The sequence below is a fragment of the Borostomias antarcticus genome, assembly GCF_949987555.1.
Source record: "Borostomias antarcticus genome assembly, chromosome: 14".
In the NCBI taxonomy this organism is placed as follows: domain Eukaryota; kingdom Metazoa; phylum Chordata; class Actinopteri; order Stomiiformes; family Stomiidae; genus Borostomias; species Borostomias antarcticus.
Window position 1 is genome coordinate 15,443,933 of NC_140247.1, and position 16,591 is coordinate 15,460,523.

The 16,591-nt window shown below is 47.7% G+C and overlaps 2 protein-coding genes across 2 annotated transcripts in view; both read right to left on the reverse strand.

The window, feature by feature from the left end:
* Positions 1-1,128: 1,128 nt before the first annotated feature.
* On the reverse strand, positions 1,129-7,349 carry lsm12a (LSM12 homolog a). Its single transcript, XM_084448980.1, has 5 exons — positions 7,219-7,349; positions 3,734-3,867; positions 2,972-3,081; positions 2,193-2,319; positions 1,129-2,057 (listed from the first exon to the last, which is right to left on the reverse strand). The coding sequence occupies exons 1-5, from the start codon at positions 7,343-7,345 to the stop codon at positions 1,962-1,964; spliced, it is 594 nt and encodes a 197-aa protein (XP_084305106.1). The 5' UTR covers positions 7,346-7,349; the 3' UTR covers positions 1,129-1,961.
* Positions 7,350-12,494: 5,145 nt separating this feature from the next.
* hdac5 (histone deacetylase 5) overlaps positions 12,495-16,591 on the reverse strand; it is a 65,347-nt gene continuing 61,250 nt past the window's right edge. Inside the window, exons 24-26 of the mRNA XM_084448970.1 lie at positions 16,148-16,232; positions 15,711-15,879; positions 12,495-14,602 (exon numbers count right to left, since the gene is read on the reverse strand). Coding sequence (XP_084305096.1) covers positions 14,563-14,602; positions 15,711-15,879; positions 16,148-16,232 — 294 coding nt within the window. The 3' untranslated portion in view covers positions 12,495-14,562. The remainder of the gene's footprint in view (positions 14,603-15,710; positions 15,880-16,147; positions 16,233-16,591) is intronic.

The following is a 16,591-nucleotide window of genomic DNA, read 5'->3' on the forward strand; positions in this document are numbered from 1 at the left end:
CAACATTATAACAGCAACTGCCAACTTTAGAATGTTGGGTGTTGGCAGTTGGTGTTGGTTGGGGAGGTGTGCAGACACCTTTCCAGCTACAGTACACAGATCACTTAACATGCTCTGGAAATCATTCACGTCATCACAAACAAATAAAAGCAAAAACAAAATCTTTAGATTTTTCTTTTTTTCCCTTTTTTTTATTTCCATGTTACTATTTAAAAATAAAAAATAAAATACTGGGAAGGAAACCTAGGGGCGACAGCAGCCAGCGCCAGCGAGGCTCAGACCGAAGCAGGTCTGGCGAACGCCGCGCGCCGGCAGCAGGCACCGCATACAAACTCAACCCCACTGGCCACGCCTCCGATCAGGCTACCATCAGGAGCGCCATGCTGGGACGGAGGCCTCACCGACCGCCTCCCACCCCGGTCTCCCGACATGGCGAGATCATCTTCTTCTTAAAGTACATGTTTTCTTTCAAAAGTGAATACAAAGCATCCCATTACAGAACCTAGATGGACCGACCGACCGGCCGATCCTGTAGTCGTGTGTGCGTGCGGATCATTGGCGCACGCCGTACCCAGTTGGCCAACGCAGTCTACTAATGTGTGTTGTGTTGGGGCGGTCAGGGAGGAATGCATTGAGTGGGAAGGGAACAGCAGATTTTAACACCTGCCAGAATGTGGCAATGTCTGTAGGTGAAGGAGAGGGAAGGGGAGAGAGTGGCCCGGGCCCCTTCAGAACGTCACCACAGAGCATGGTTCTGCACGGTCCCGGGCTTCCAGAACCGTGGGATCTAACAGAAGTGGTCCCGTGGAGGCGGAGAGGTAATGTACTGTGGCATCGGGGACCATGAGGACGGAGGACAGAGGGAAAAGCCCCGCCCCTCTATCCATCGCCACCCCAGCGCCGGTCTCGTCAATAAGGAAGTGCTTGGAAAGTAAACCGGACAGGAAATACTGGGACAAGGCCAAACAGAACGTTTGAACATTAAAGGTGATATAGACAACATTTTCATGTAAACGAATCATAAAAAAAAAAAAGAGGGAAAAAAATCCACAGAGCTGTTAGAAAGATGCGGAATAAAAGTATTGCCCCCCCCCGCCCCCCCCCAAAACACAAAAATAAATATGATGAATTTCTCAGGTCCGAAATGGATTGTGTGCGCCAATGAGCCAATAGTATTATGACGTTGGTACCATGTGGTATCTCTGTGTCAGCAGCGATCAGGAGTCATGATTCTATTGGCTCACAGCCTTTGTTTGAGTTTTTTTTGGGGGGGATTTGTCAACATAAAAATGTATCTATATCACCTTTAAGCCTCAAGGAAATCAGGGCCAAATAGGTGATTGTAAAATGTTTCTTTTCTGAGAGGATACTCCTCCTTGATTATGAACGGTCAGTATCCATCCCATTCGGACGCGTCAATACTGCCATTCTTTCAGTCAGAGGTTAAAAAATAACCTTACACTTCCCAGAAAACTATCAAAATTAGTGTTCTTGACAAAACAGTACTTCAATTTTAGAAAATGTAATTTTTTTCTTTACCATAAATTCCTATTCTGGTTGAAATATAGGAATATTTATATAGTAAAAATAGAAAAACAGATAAAATTAAATAGTTTTTAGGTGAGATGGGAGAGAGGATCGGGCCTTGTATGAGCAGAGGAAACGGAGTTAGAGACTGGGAGGTCAAGGACAGGATGGGACACGGGAATGGGGCAAATCGATATTTTCTGTAACATCATCTTTCAAAAGGAACTGGATATTTCCCCCCCCCCCCCCCCCCAATAGTCCTGCTGAAAATACCGGACATCAGATGACAGTGGTGGGGGGTCGTATGGAGGGGGGCAATGGAACGTTGGCCTTGGTCTGACGATGGAGGGGGGCAGGGGCACCAACCAGACCTGCCTTAGTCGAAGTGCCCCCCCCCCACCCAACCCATCCACCTCCACGTGTGGTCATGTGACTCATGATGGTATAGGGGAGGAATCCTTCTGTGTTTGCTGTGCTTGTGGCCGCAGCACCGACTTCTGACTCTCCACGTCTCGAAAGTGTTTCTCCACCTGGGAAAACATGATGTGGGAGATCAGTAATCAGCCGCCATCTTGAATAATCAACCATGACCTTGAATAATGACCTTCAGTCTTTGGACTAGCTGCAGGAGTGAGCAGGGCCGTCTGTGGAGCAGAGATACTCACTATTTTGCGTACGTGATTTAAAGCGCTGCCCTCTTTGCCCTTGCAGTGTTCCACCTGGTAGGGAGGGGCAATCACCACCTCCTCCATCACCATGATGTTCTTCTCCTGCCATTTGCAGTCTTTGATGCTGCACACACACACACACACACACACACACACACACACACACGCAAGCACACGCACGCACACACGCAAGCACACGCACGCACACACACGAGACAGGAGGGATAAGAGAACAATGCTACATCCACACTAATACGCGTTTTCCTTTTGAAACGTTTTGCGTTTCGCTACGTTTGCGCCTGGCGTCCGCTCACACTACTCAGGCATTTCCCAGCCCCTAAAACGGAGACTTTTGAAAACGCCGCCGACCCAGTTTTAGTTTGAGAACTCTGCGGGATCCGTGCGCTTTAGTCCGGACGGGCGAAACCGAGCCCAGTGCTCGTAGTGTCACAGTAAGCCTGAGCTGAGCAGTAACACCAGGGAGACTATAAGGCCTGGATTACACTAATGCATATTTACATGGATACGCATTTGAATCAGAAAAAAACATCCGCAATTACACTGGCGTTTTGGGCGCCAACGCTACGACGCATGTCCTGATTTCTAGCCCGAACACGCAGCTCAAGGTGTTTTCCAATGCCTCCGGATTCAAGGGTAGTTTTCGTTGAGGTAGTGTAATCGCTAGGCGCTAACGGGGGAAAATGTCTGCTTTTTTTAAGCGAATATGCATTAGTGTAATCCAGGCTTGATTGCGAAGGAGTGGCGACCGGACTTACGTTTTATGAATGGTCAGGAACAGCTGTTGGCCCTCCAGGGACACTCCGGCACTAATTGCATACGCCTGGGACAACTTGTCATCCTTTTCCGAGCGCGCTCTGTTGGCGAGCTGGACAAACGTGACAGAGAAAACACAACAACACAAGGTTGGAGTTCGGTTGGGATGTGATCAGAACACACAAGGTCAGAGCATTGGAACTTTTACATCTGTAACATATCACTGGTTTCTCTCAACTCCAATCATTCCAGCTTCAACACTTGAGCCAGTAGGATAATTCTGCACTGAGGGTGAAAACAACTGCCTTCCATCTCTGTGTACTGGACTTCCCATCGTAAGAAGATAGAAAATAAACAGGGGACAGTCCAGCTGGTGTCTGACTCCGGCTGAATGTATTAGGGCTGTGAACTCAGCTCAGAATGAAGCTGAATTTTAAACGTCCGACATTCTAACGACAACTACAAACGTTAGAATGGAAACAGAGTTTGTTGGGAGTTGGTTGGGGCCGTGTGCAGACAACTCAACACGGGTGAGATTTGTTGGATGCGTCTCCTAGTTCTGGGATGCCAGACGTCCCGGGTCTTTCCCATGCAGAGCGAGGAGAGCGGCGTGGGCACTCAGATATGCCAAATATTTGCTCCCAGGTTACACACAAGCTTGAACAACAGACCGCTTCATGCAGAAGGGGAGGCTCGGCATTTAACTGCTTAGTCTCAGAAGGAAGGTTGATATTGATAGGAGTGTGTGTGTGTGTGTCATTTACCTTGCTGTGATTGAGAGAAGCTAGAGGAGGAGGGGTTTCGGTGCGGTCGGTGATGATGTCGACCGCAGACACGTAGGCTAGGTTGACCAGGACCACGTCGCTCAAGTTGGCTTTGCCGCTGGAGGGGGCGCACTCTGAGAGGGGGGGGGGTGGGGTCAAGGAGAGAACTCAGACAGAACGCCTACAGCTGGTGGGACCCTGATAGGCTGAGGCACACTGGAGAAAGAGGGGGGGTTGGTTGTCACGCATTTAGCTGTATACTAGGCTATAAGTAGATGTGGCTGAGCCAGGCCACAGACGGTCAGAAGTTTGTTTGTTGTTGTTTGTTTGTTCTTGTTTGTTAAGTGGAGGCGTAGATATGAAGATAGTAAGTATGCTACTTGAATGCTAGACAACACCCTTTAGAGAAAAACAGGCGTACTATATCAGAGCCCAGCCCCCCCCCCTCCCTGCGGGCTGGAGATTCCCCGACGGAAAACAACTTCCTCTTTCTCAATTCCCCTCTCCTCCGCTCCTAGCCCCGCCTCCCGAGGGTGAGGGTCAGCCTATCAGACGCAGACGGAACACTCTGGGAGCATGCTTGGCAGTAGCCATGGAGACAGGTCCAGGGTTCACCGCGGCGGTCCCAAGAAGAAGAAGAAAAAAAACGTGTCTGAGGAACAATACGAAACGTTTCCGTCCAAGAGCCGGTGAACGAGGGAGGGAGGGAGAGACGGGTGGTGAGGGGGAGAGAGGGAGAGGGTGACCCCCCTGGACAGAACCCTCCGCCAGGAGGGAGGAGAACACCTTCACGCTTCACACCAGATGAGAAAGCAGCCCTCGGGCAGACTTGACAAAGAAGGGTAGCGGGGTGTGAGACAGACTACAGCGACTCGGTCAGAAAGGCAGCCGACCGCCAGTCTGGCGGAAGGGGAGTGACACCTCACGCAGACAGGATGCAGAGGAGGAGGAGGGCGTCGGGTTTGCAGTCCCCCCCCCCCCCTCCCCATCCACACGGACAGTGAGGGGAGGGGCTGGATTGGGGGGGTTGTCTAGACTGTATAGCACCAAGGGAGACTTGAAGCCATAGTAACAACCGAGGTGCTACAAAACCAGTATGACTTGTCGGAAGATTCACAGTTTTGCTTAAAACAAAGCAAAGGCCTCCTGCACAATTAGGCCGAGCTGTGACAAACGCCACTAAAAAAAGCAAAGCAACCCAAGTAGCCCCGTCTATGGCCGGCTGGATCTGGTGAGGCAAGGTTCATGACCATGTGACATAAGCAGCCGACATTCACAGAACGCGCTACGACTGACCGTGACCTTCTTTAAGCTGCCGGCTCCGACAACACTCGTTGAACTTAAACCCTTGAACTTAGCCCTTAAACCGACTATAAACAGACCAGCCCCCACACCATACAAATAAGCTATTTTTATTACAAAATACAAAATTATTTCACCTTTGAGGAGGATGGGTATACTAGGCTACAGTCCAACATAAGAGCCTGAGGAGTTATGTTTATCAGTATACTGCACTGTAACTTTTATTCCTGTATTCTATTTGTCCTGCTTTTTGTTTTAAATGTCTATAATGTCTTGCTTTTTGTTTTAATGCTTTTAATGTCTCATGTAAAGCACCTTGAATTGCCCTGTGGCTGAAATGTGCTATATAAATAAACTTGCCTTGCCTCTTCTCCACATTCAAACATAAGCTTACACTATGACTACAGAGGGAGTCCTAGTCACAGCCCCAGGCTCTTGGCAATGATGCCTATAGCAGAGGTGAGGGGTCCAATGAGGTGAGCTCACTGTACTACAGTATTTTATGGCCGCTTTACTTCCTTCATAACAGCACTGGAGGGCTGGAGTATTTCCTGTGTGACATCATCAGGCTTTACTCCATGACTCCTCCACTGACCTCACGTGATCCAGTAGGAAGCAAGCTTAGAGAAGAGAAATCTTTGTCACTCTTCTTTGCACACGTGAAATGGGCAACACTTGTAACACACACACACACTTAGATTCGCCAATGAAATAGCCTAACCCATCCCGTCATCCTTCTCTCAAGGGCAGTCGGGAGCAGACAGTAAGCAGCGTTCAGGGACGCGCCCGGCGGCGAACCAAGCGCTACTGTCCGTCTTCATCAGGGACGAAGCTAACACAAGCTACCACATATGCTGGGAGAATTAAGCTCGGCCTAGCCGTCTCAAAAACAGAAACCACCCATTCAACAGGACTCAACTTACACACACTACCCAATTAAGAATAATATCCCTGGCTGCAACACGTCCTTTTGGTCTATGTGGGGGTTTTGCGAATAGGAAACTGTTGTCGTTCAACCTTAGACAGTTTCTAACCATGGTCTCTCTCTCTCTCGGTCTCTCTTTCTCTGGTCAGAATGAAAGAATGCAGAATTACGATTAGGAAGAAAGCTGTGGAGCAAAGGCTGTGAGGAATGTGACTTCTTCATACCCGCCTACGTCCTCCAGGTGGGAGCGGACCGGTCTGACCCACACTGATGGAATGTCCAGTGCATCCAAGAAACCAACAATGCCCAGGGCTGTGAGATAACAGCTAGTTACCTTACAAACACACTTCTTCCCAATGGCCTAGGCTAATACGTCTGGCTACACCTGCCTCTAAGCGTCTGGCCTACTCGTTATTGATATACGAGCGGACCGACAATGATAAATTACCATTAGCGATCCATAACACTAAGGAGCAGCAGCAAATTTTCGCGTCAGTCATATTGAAAGTGAATGGAGTGTCAAGAGTTACAGCAACGAGAGCTAATTTAAAATAGCTAGCCAGCGTTGTAGTGCTAGCGTTACAGGAATGCATAAGAGGTTAGCTAGCACTAGCTAGCCTAGCCAAGCCACAGACATCGTTAATGCCGGTTACTAGCAAGCTAGTTAGCTACCAACTTAGCCAACTTGATTTGTCCCAACAAAAATCCTAAATATTTACCCTGGCTAGCAAGCAGGATAACGTTAATTAAAATTATCCCGCTAGCTAGCTACCAGCAAGACAGAATTTGCCGGGCATGACGCCCCTCGAGGCTGCCAGATAGTGATCCGTTTGAAGGACTGTTTGTGCTAGCCGAATGCTAACTAGCTAGGTTAGCTATGCTAACCACATACAATAGCTTCATGTATTGGGCTAGCTTACATCATGGCATACTGTGTAGCTGGCTAGCTAATTCAGCTAACTAACATTATAGCTAACGCTTTAGTTGTTCCAGACCACAATAACATGCGAATAACATAAACTTCGAAACCTAATGCTTAATGCCTGAGCGAGTCAGGACATTGACCTACAGACAATTGGATCGAAACTAGCTAACACTTAACTTCATAAGAAAAGTAGCAATATCCAGGCTAGTTAGCTAGTCTCCTGATAACACTTGCTTGGATCTCAATTTGGCAGGAGTGACCAGTTACCCCAAGGCCCCTTGCAGCCTTGGAGACCACCAAGTCACTGACAACGCAAAATGGTAAAAAGGATACTCAAAGTCAACATCTTGGACTGGTAGTCAAAAGCAACGACCTCCCCTTGAAGTTGCTGCCCCAAGCAGGTGAGGCAGGAGACATGACTCCCGACACTGAAATACTCCCCCGGTCCCGGAGCCGCCATCTTCTCCGCCAGGAAAGCGGAGCGCTGTATCCACGTACATATACGCCGTGGCGTCACTGACAACCAGCGGTGGGAGATGATGGGAGGATGTCGCAATACATCCTTGATGTGTCAAAGCGATACTGGGCCCTTGGAAATCTGGCAAAACATTTTAAAATCAGTTTTGGGTGATAAAATAAATATTAAATAACACAATAATACACGTTTTTATGTCGATACACCAATTCCCACACACATTGTATTGTAGCTACACTGTACAATCCTCCATGTGACGAATAAATCTGAATCTGACATGATCTCTTGCTGGAGCAAGAACCACTTTTATTTCTCAGGCAATGATGTAGGCTACTAGGCTATTTGTTTTTGAGAAGAAAAAAAACTAAAATCAATGTATGATGCGTATGGACGTGTATCAGTCCGTTACAGCCCAATGGAAATCCCCACACAACTGGGAAAACTGGTATGCTGATTAAATCTGAACTACAGTAAAAGTTGTAGTTTCATACCTGAATTTACCAGTCCTGGCAAACTGAAAAAGCTATGCTATGTTCTGACCAAAGAAATGTAGATGGACCGCTGCTGTCAATAGCGATCAGAATCAGCATGTTGACCTTGGATCAGATTCAGCACCACGAGTTCCTGGACAGCGCCAGCTGCGCGCGGAACACCTGAAGTCACGAGGAGAGAGGGCCACGCCCATCCAGGCCTGTAAAAGCTCGAGCAAGCCTAGTAGGCTAGTAGGAATACAAGTGAGAAGTTTGATATCTGACATTTAAAGGGCAATGCTCGTTTTTGACAACCTGGACCTTATTTACGACATATTATAAGAAGTTTGACTCACCGAGATCACTTTGGTGTAGTTCGGAGGCCGGTAGAAGAAATTTAAAATCCAGCGCGAGCCAATATATCCATGTAATGACGGCGATCGGGGCACCGAGAATGCAGTTTCTAAAAATCTATTTTCGGCCGCTAAACGGTTGTTTTCATCAATCAGATTGAATGAATCGACAGTTGAGATTCGTCAACGCGAGCCATTGTTGTGGTTTTCAAATACGGGGTCTTTAGCCTCTGTAATATGATCTTTACACGCCTTTCCTCACTTGCTCCAGCACGCAGGCGCACAGGCCAGCGCGCAGACTGGCTATTCTCCGGCTCACATTCTCTGTGCTACGATCGTTGTTGGTGCCGAGAATATTGTCGTCGTCATTCGTCAGCAACAATCCGATCGTAGCGCAGAGAATGTGAGCCGGAGAATAGCCGGTCTGCGCGCTGGCCTGTGCGCATGCGTGCTGGAGCAAGTGGGGAAAGGCGTGTAAAGATCATATTACAGAGGCTAAAGACCCCGTATTTGAAAACCACAACAATGGCTCGCGTTGAGGAATCTCAACTGTCGATTCATTCAATCTGATTGATGAAAACAACCGTTTAGCGGCCGAAAATAGATTTTGAGAAACTGCATTCTCGGTGCCCCGATCACGTCATTACATGGATATACTGGCTAGCGATGGATTTTAAATTTCTTCTACAGGCCTCCGAACTACACCAAAGTGATCTCGGTGAGTCAAACTTATTATAATATGTCGTAAATAAGGTACAGGTTGTCAAAAACGAGCATTGCCCTTTAAGGCGGCAGTCTTTTATATCCAATCTAGCACATAAATGAGCAAACCTCGGCTCTGTATCTCTGTCAGTCAGTTTCTATAGGGAGCGGAAGGGTAAAACTACGCCCTCTACTAGTTGGGTTTGCACCCTACCTATCTTTTACATGGGAGAATATTGAAAATTGAAATAATTATTTATTAATTGATATGTACACAAAACTGAACACATACCATTTTGGATAGATAAACTATATCAAAATCGCAATAACGTGCAGTTTCTTAAAAGTACTTCTTATTTATTTTACGTTTTTGTTATTTAACAGCGAACTACGCATGCAGGTACTCTGCCACGTTTTGAGCACCTCACTGGAGATTGCAGCTGACCAGACCACTATGGTGGTGTGCTTCGTAAACATGAGTCAATTGCGCTTGAATTAGAGCACATTGCTAGATTCTGTCGGCTGAGAGGAATCCAATGATGTCCACCTTTTGACATTTTGGTTGAATTTATTGATTGTGCTCAAATGGGTATCAGAACTAGGCCTAAATTATATCAGAGGATATAACTCTTGCATTCAGTCGTGCGAAGAGGCGAAGATGAACTTGACCAACATGGACTGTCTTCAAACTAAGGAAAGGGAATGAATAGTTAAGGGACAGAACAACACTTCTATGGGTCCAGTCACTGGACCAGTGTTGTTAGACAGCTACGCTTTGGGAGGAAACACCTGGAGGTTGACCTTTAACCCTGTAAGTACAGTGACAACATTCAGAATATTAATTCGTTTTTCCCTATAATACTAGAAAGCAGTTTCTCAGCTTTCAGGAAGTGTTGGAATGTTGGATTTTTTTTGATTTGTAGATGTCAGAGGTCAGAAATGAATGCACACAAAATACATGCCTGTCTACGTGTATGAGCTGTTATAGGCTCTTCAACAGAAAAAGATGTCCAGTAATAAGCTGCCTACAGTTCTACTTTCTCTTAACTGTGATCATCCACATTTGAGCTGCTGATCGTCTCACCTGCCAGTTGATACAAACTAGCCATGTTATCTAGTTGAGCTCTAGCTACTATTCATTGTAAACCAGATGTACTAATACGGTTGAAGTGTTAGTACTGTACATCGGGTTTACATCGGGGAAGGGTTGCTAACTTTAACAATCAATCTATTACAATGTAGTCATTTCATCAACTGACCAGTGAGCATGCCGCGGAAACACTATAAATGAATGGGGTTCAACACTGGAACTATGCAGGGTTTGGAACTATAGGTCGCCCCACGACACGCGTCACTTCCGCATTCTCTAATTATCACAGAAGTCAGGAGTGCCGTAGCTCTCTCTCTCTTTCAGTGGCTCTGCATGCTCACACAGCAACACTGTGAAAGACGGAAGACCTTCACTCTGACTTCTCTTTGTACTGGAGCAGTGAATCTTTATTGAGTTTCCGACAATTAAAACAGGCGCACTTTTTAAAAAAAGAAAAGAAAGAAAAAACAGGATCATGTCACAACATTACAATGATAGTGATAAAAAAGGGCTTTTTTAATGTACACAAAACCTGAAATAAAACAGTAATTATTAGACTCAACTTTCCCTTTAGGATCCTTGCTGCAATTGCACTAACCGAAATAAAGAAATTGGATAATTCAAAGGGACAGCGATTATCATCAATAAGAGTCACAGTAATAGATTGCTCAAATAGCGTGTATTGTATTGCACATGTGTGCACATATACTGTAGATGCACTTATATACACGTGAGTAGCAATTAGTATAAACACATTTGTATTGTCGCAAGAGAAAAGCATCTGAAAGAACACAAGGAATGAAGGAATGTGCTTTGATCAATTCAAAACATCTGCATTCTAGATATGACCAGAATAGAGAGAGAAAGAATATATTCAAAATATAAGGTAAAAGACGGTCACATATATTCAAACATCCAACCACGAAAAGTGAAGATTTAAACACCAGCTCAGTGGAGGAGAGACACAATGTTAAGAGACACACTTCTCTTTCCAAAGTCAAAAAAATATACAATTACTCTTTGAACCTCGACGATCATAGGTCACTACATATACACAACGTATGAAATATCAATAAATATACATCATTTACTGAATAGCAAAATAGTGTGGCAGCAACAATAAAGCTATCTTCAATGGTGAATAAGTCAATATCCTTTACACACACATACTTGGATGTATTCCAGTATCTGTCGAAAACAATAACAAAAAAGAAGTCTAGAAGGCCCTATTCACACGGTCGCCACTCTTAGTAGTTGTGTCAGAGGCAACGGATCAAAAACATTCCTCTAATGTGAGTACCCTCCATCTTGGTTGCGCGTTCGTCTGTTGCTTTCCCAGAATCCTCCACTGAAACAGCCATGACCTCTGGTGACCCTTACATCATTCTCAAACCAGCAAGGCGGACGGTCAGTTCGGGGCCAGTCAGTCAATCAAAATATAGCATCGTTCTTCTGTAAAAAACACATCAGGACAGCCAATAGCCATTGTACACCATATTATCACATACCGACCACACGCAGTGGAGATCAAAACTATGAACACGACGACGTCCCATGTCGGTGATAAACATCAAAACATTACAAAACAAGGTCACAGAGGTCCATGTAGTGAATGCTCGCCTCAGACAGATATATACACGCACGCACGCGCACACACACGTACTGTATACGCACGCACGCACACACACACGTATCGATAACCTCTCCGTGTTGCATCCACCAGCCAGTCATTCATGGGGATTGTCGGTTTGTGTCTTTAGAGTTCAGAGTTAGTTTAGAGTGCGGACCGTGTTTAGAGTTGTGTCGAACAGCCAAAGGTCTGCTCTGTGGTAGTGACCTCATCAGACTCTGTGCTTATGACCCAGAAGTAGTGCACCATGGGAAACCAGCACAAAGCAGAAGAACAACTGTTAGTATGTCAGTCATGTGATGGATGGGGGTCAAAGTATGTGGATATTGAAATGGGGGGGGGGGGGGGGGCATCATAGGAGGTCTTTATGTGTGCAATATACAGTCTTGTGACCTGGGGGTCATAGGGGCTCTGCATGTGTGGGATAAGGACAGATAGTCTAGAGTATAGGGGACAGGATTACAACAGACTAGTAGAGTTACAGTTCACCTCGGTCACAATGACAGACTTCAGTCAGTCGGTCTGCTGCTGTATTGCTTTAGATTCAACAGAGGTAATCGTGTCCTATAATGATCACTGGTTCTCTGCCTAAACATGATCTCTGTGTTATAATGTTATAACCCCTGTGCTTTCTTACCAGTGAAAACGAAGACCGTCACTACTGCATTAGGCCCAAACACATGGTCAATATCAACACTGACAGCCACGAGAATGGCTAGAGACCAATCATTATCGTAACCGGACACCGAGTCCAAATGACCAAAGACAAGGGGCCTACAGCTCTGGGGTTGGTGGGGTATTGCAGTGTAAACATCTCAAGTGGTGCGCCCGCTGTGTCGTATTTCAAATAAGCCCCTCCCTCCCCACCACACAGCCCTATCAACATGTGTGTGTAGTGTTGACTGTTACAAAAACAACATCAAACCCGCCCCGTTCTCCTAGAACAATCTCCTCTGTTGCCGGGCAGAAAAACAAGACAGACCAGGACGTGAAGTGGACAACAGAAATACGATGTGCTTAGTTAGTTAGGCGCCCGTTACATTTAACAAGCTTCTGTCCTCAAATATAAGATTCAAATCCAATTAGATTGGATTAACACTGTAATATTAAGTATTCATATATATTATATATATATATATATATATATATATATATATATATATATATGTATATATATATACATATATATATATAATACTTTCATTATTTAATTTTGTTTACAAAAGAAAAGGCTATTTTATAAAAGTGACATTGTTCAGTCCATCCTCCAGATATCAATGAGAAACAGGTGAGTAAAAGACAGAACCTTCCCAGACAAAGTGTGTGTTTGTGTGTGTGTGTGTGTGTGTGTGTGTGTGTGTTTGTGTGTGTGTGGGAGGCCTGAACAGGAAACAGTATTTACATGATGATATAGCAATAAAAGGACTTGGTCTTTGTAGCGTTTAAAAATATGTTTCAATCCCAAAGTCGGCCATGTTGGGCCTTGGATGAACGGGAGGGGTGCAAACAGAGGTGGTGAGTTCACGACCTTCGACCTCAGAATCACGCTCAGACAGAACAGAGGGAAGGAGAGAGAGACAGAGAGAGAGAGAGAGACAGAAGGAGGAGTAGAATAGCTGTGCTCCCGCTGTAGACGGCTGAAATGATGTGTACTCTGGAGGAAATTAAGGCATTTTCAAATAAACAAACATGAGAGTAACGAGTGTGTGGTTTGTCTCTTGCCGCTGTCCTGTAGTGGGGGTGGTTTAATTGGGGTTCTCTTCCAAAAGGCACCAAGTTCTTCTAGTAAAACGTCTTTCTCCTGTCCTGTGTCCAGCGTGGCCACTCCCCCTGCCCCGCCTCCTCCCCCAGACCCCCCTGAGAGAGAAACTGTCTCAGCCTCGTCGGTCATCCCCCTCTCCTCGTCCAGCCCGAGGGCTCCTATCGCACCGGTCGTCAACGTCGAGCGTGTCTGACGGACGAGCCGACCAGGGGGGTCAAAAAACGGACCGCCCTGGGACCGGTGGAAGGAGGGAGGGAGGGAGGGGCCGAGGAGTCCAGAAGAAAAGAAAGAAATGGCGAGACCGCGGGGATTTCTCCTCCGCTGGCCGTTAGTCCCTCGGCAGGACGACCCCCAGCATGACCTCCGACCTCCCTCAGCTCCTGTCCACAGTCAAAGGAATATACAGGAGCCATATATATGCAAAATATGTGTATACACTACACACATAGAACCACATATATAATATATATATATGCTCATACATATATCATATAATATGTTTGTGTGCTTCTTTGAACAGATTATTTAAACAGACACACAAGAATACCAAAATGACAGACGCCAGAGAAAACGCAGGTACAGACAGAGATACAACCCAGGTATGTTCCTCTTAGGGGAACGCCGAGTGAATACAGTGTGTGTGTGTGTGTGTGTGTATGTGTGTGTGTGTGTGTGTGTGTGTGTGTGTGTGAGAAAGAGAGAGTTTTGAGAGTATTTGTGGCTGTTCAAAATCTTTTTGCTGCTTGTTGGCTTTTTCAGTTCGGATTTTCTGAAAAGTACAAAGTTTCACGAGAAAATGTACAAAGTTGCTCGCGGAGGGGTGAGGGCATTGCCACGGACACCACCCCCATGTGTCTTTTCCAATCGGACTCCAACAAGTACAAAAAAAAGATTTAAAATGAGAGAAGAAGAAAAAAAAGACACAGGCTTGTCAAAAAAAGGTCCCGTCTCTTCCTGTTTGTCCCCCTCGGCCAATCGCAAACGTCCGCCGACATTGGCCCCGCCCCCCCGATACGGCAGAGTGTGTGTGTGTTCTACCGTGGTCCTTCCCGCGCTCCAGCCAGTCAGAGGAGTCTGTCTGTCCCCGGTGGAACGAGGGAGGAGAGGAGGGAGGAGGAGAGAGGGGTGGAGCGACAGGAGATCAAAGCTGCTCCCCGGTAGTACTTGGCTCCGCCCGCCCCACACCCCCCCTTCCCTACAACACAGGCTCCTCCTCCATCGGCTCCTCTGCGGGCCTGTGGGGGCGACAGACAGGAAGTGACGTCGTTATTACCCGTCGGGAATGGCGTCCGGAGGTGACAAACTGTTTATTGAGCTGTTGTTTGTACTGTTTTGCACTGTCCTGTCCTGTCCTGTCCTGTCCTGTCCTGTCCTGTCCTGCCCTGTCCTATCCTGTCTTTGCGCTGTCCTGTCCTGTCCTGTCCTGTCCTGTCCTGCCCTTCCCTGTCCTGCCCTGTCCTGTCCTGTCCTGTCCTGTCCTGTCCTGTCCTGTCCTGTCCTGTCCTGTCCTGTCCTGTCCTGTCCTGTCCTGTCCTGTCCTGTCCTGTCCTGTCTTTGCGCTGTCCTGCCCTGCCCTGTCCTGCACCCTGTCTTGTCCTGCACCCTGTCCTGTCCTGTCCTGCACCCTGTCCTGTCCTGCACCCTGTCCTGTCCTGCACCCTGTCCTGTCCTGCACCCTGTCCTGCACCCTGTCCTGTCCTGTCCTGCACCCTGTCCTGTCCTGCACCCTGTCCTGTCCTGCACCCTGTCCTGTCCTGCACCCTGTCCTGTCCTGCACCCTGTCCTGCACCCTGTCCTGTCCTGTCCTGCACCCTGTCCTGTCCTGCAGCCTGTCCTGTCCTGTCCTGCAGCCTGTTCTGTCCTGTCTTTGCGCTGTCCTGTCCTGCCCTGCCCTGTCCTGTCCTGCCCTGTCCTGTCCTGCACCCTGTCCTGACCTGTCCTGTCCTGCACCCTGTCCTGTCCTGCACCCTGTCCTGTCCTGTCCTGCACCCTGTCCTGTCCTGTCCTGCACCCTGTCCTGTCCTGTCCTGTCCTGCACCCTGTCCTGTCCTGCACCCTGTCCTAACCTGTCCTGCACCCTGTCCTGTCCTGCACCCTGTCCTGCACCCTGTCCTGTCCTGTCCTGTCCTGTCCTGTCCTGCACCCTGTCCTGTCCTGACCTGTCCTGCACCCTGTCCTGTCCTGACCTGTCCTGTCCTGTCCTGCACCCTGTCTTGTCCTGACCTGTCCTGTGTCGTCAGCCTATGCCTTAACACTAGTCACATTCCTAGTATGTGTGAACCAGATACATGACTAATAAACAGATCTTGAATCATAAAAACAGATCTTGAAACCGTGCTCTACCTGCTGGTCTCCGTGGTGACGGCGGTGGGTGGGGCCGGCTGCTCGGTGTCCACGGTGAGCGAGGCCATGGCGCTGACGGTGTCGGCCTCGTCCTTCTCCCTCCGCTGGGCGTCCAGCAGCGATTGGCCCACGGTGGGTGCCAGCCGCTGGACACACCCCCAGTGCTCACCTGGGGGAGTAGCCAGGGTCAGGTGATGGGTGTGTGAGAGTGTGTGTGTGTGTGTGTGTGTGTGTGTGTGCACATGTGTGTGTGTGAGTGTGAGTGTGTGTACAGTATGTGTGTGTGTGTGAGAGTGTGTATGTGTGTGTGAGTGTGTGTGTGTGTGTGTGTGCACGTGTGTGTGTGTGTGAGTGTGTGTACAGTATGTGTGTGTGTGTGAGAGTGTGTATGTGTGTGTGTGAGAGTGTGTGTGTGTGTGTGTGTGTGTGTGACTCACTCTGTATCTCTATGACCCTCTCCAGAGAGGCGGAGGCTTTAGGACACGGCTTCTGCTGCAGGACAGCCTGAGGGACAGGGTCCAACTGAGAGAGGGAGGGAGAGAGAGAGAGATGGAGGGAGAGATGCAGGGAGGGAGGGAGGGAGAGATGGAGGGAGAGAGGGAAAGATGGAGAGAGGGGGATGGATGGAGGGAGGGAGGGAGAGAAGAATATGAAGGAGGGAGAGATGGAGGGAGGGAGAGAGAGAGAGAGAAGGATATGAAGGAGGTATCATGTATCATTAGTATCATGTCTCTTGGCTCACGCAGGTCTGGACTGCTTCCCGTTAACGAGACACTCCAGTCCCACCACAGCCAATCACAACTTGACTCCGCCTCTTCTCATACTGCGTGGTCGTGACGTCATACTGCGCGGTCGTGATGTCATACTGCGTGGTTGTGATG

Excerpts from the sequence above, each read along its gene's own strand:
- lsm12a (XM_084448980.1), bottom strand. The coding sequence starts at position 7,345 with ATGGCGGCTCCGGGACCGGGGGAGTATTTCAGTGTCGGGAGTCATGTC. Across the intron at positions 3,868-7,218 it reads GTCCAAGATGTTGACTTTGA|AGTGCGCCCCCTCCAGCGGC; the intron begins GTATCCTTTTTA and ends CCCCCCTCTCAG. Across the intron at positions 2,320-2,971 it reads TTCCTGACCATTCATAAAAC|CATCAAAGACTGCAAATGGC; the intron begins GTAAGTCCGGTC and ends GTGTGTGTGCAG.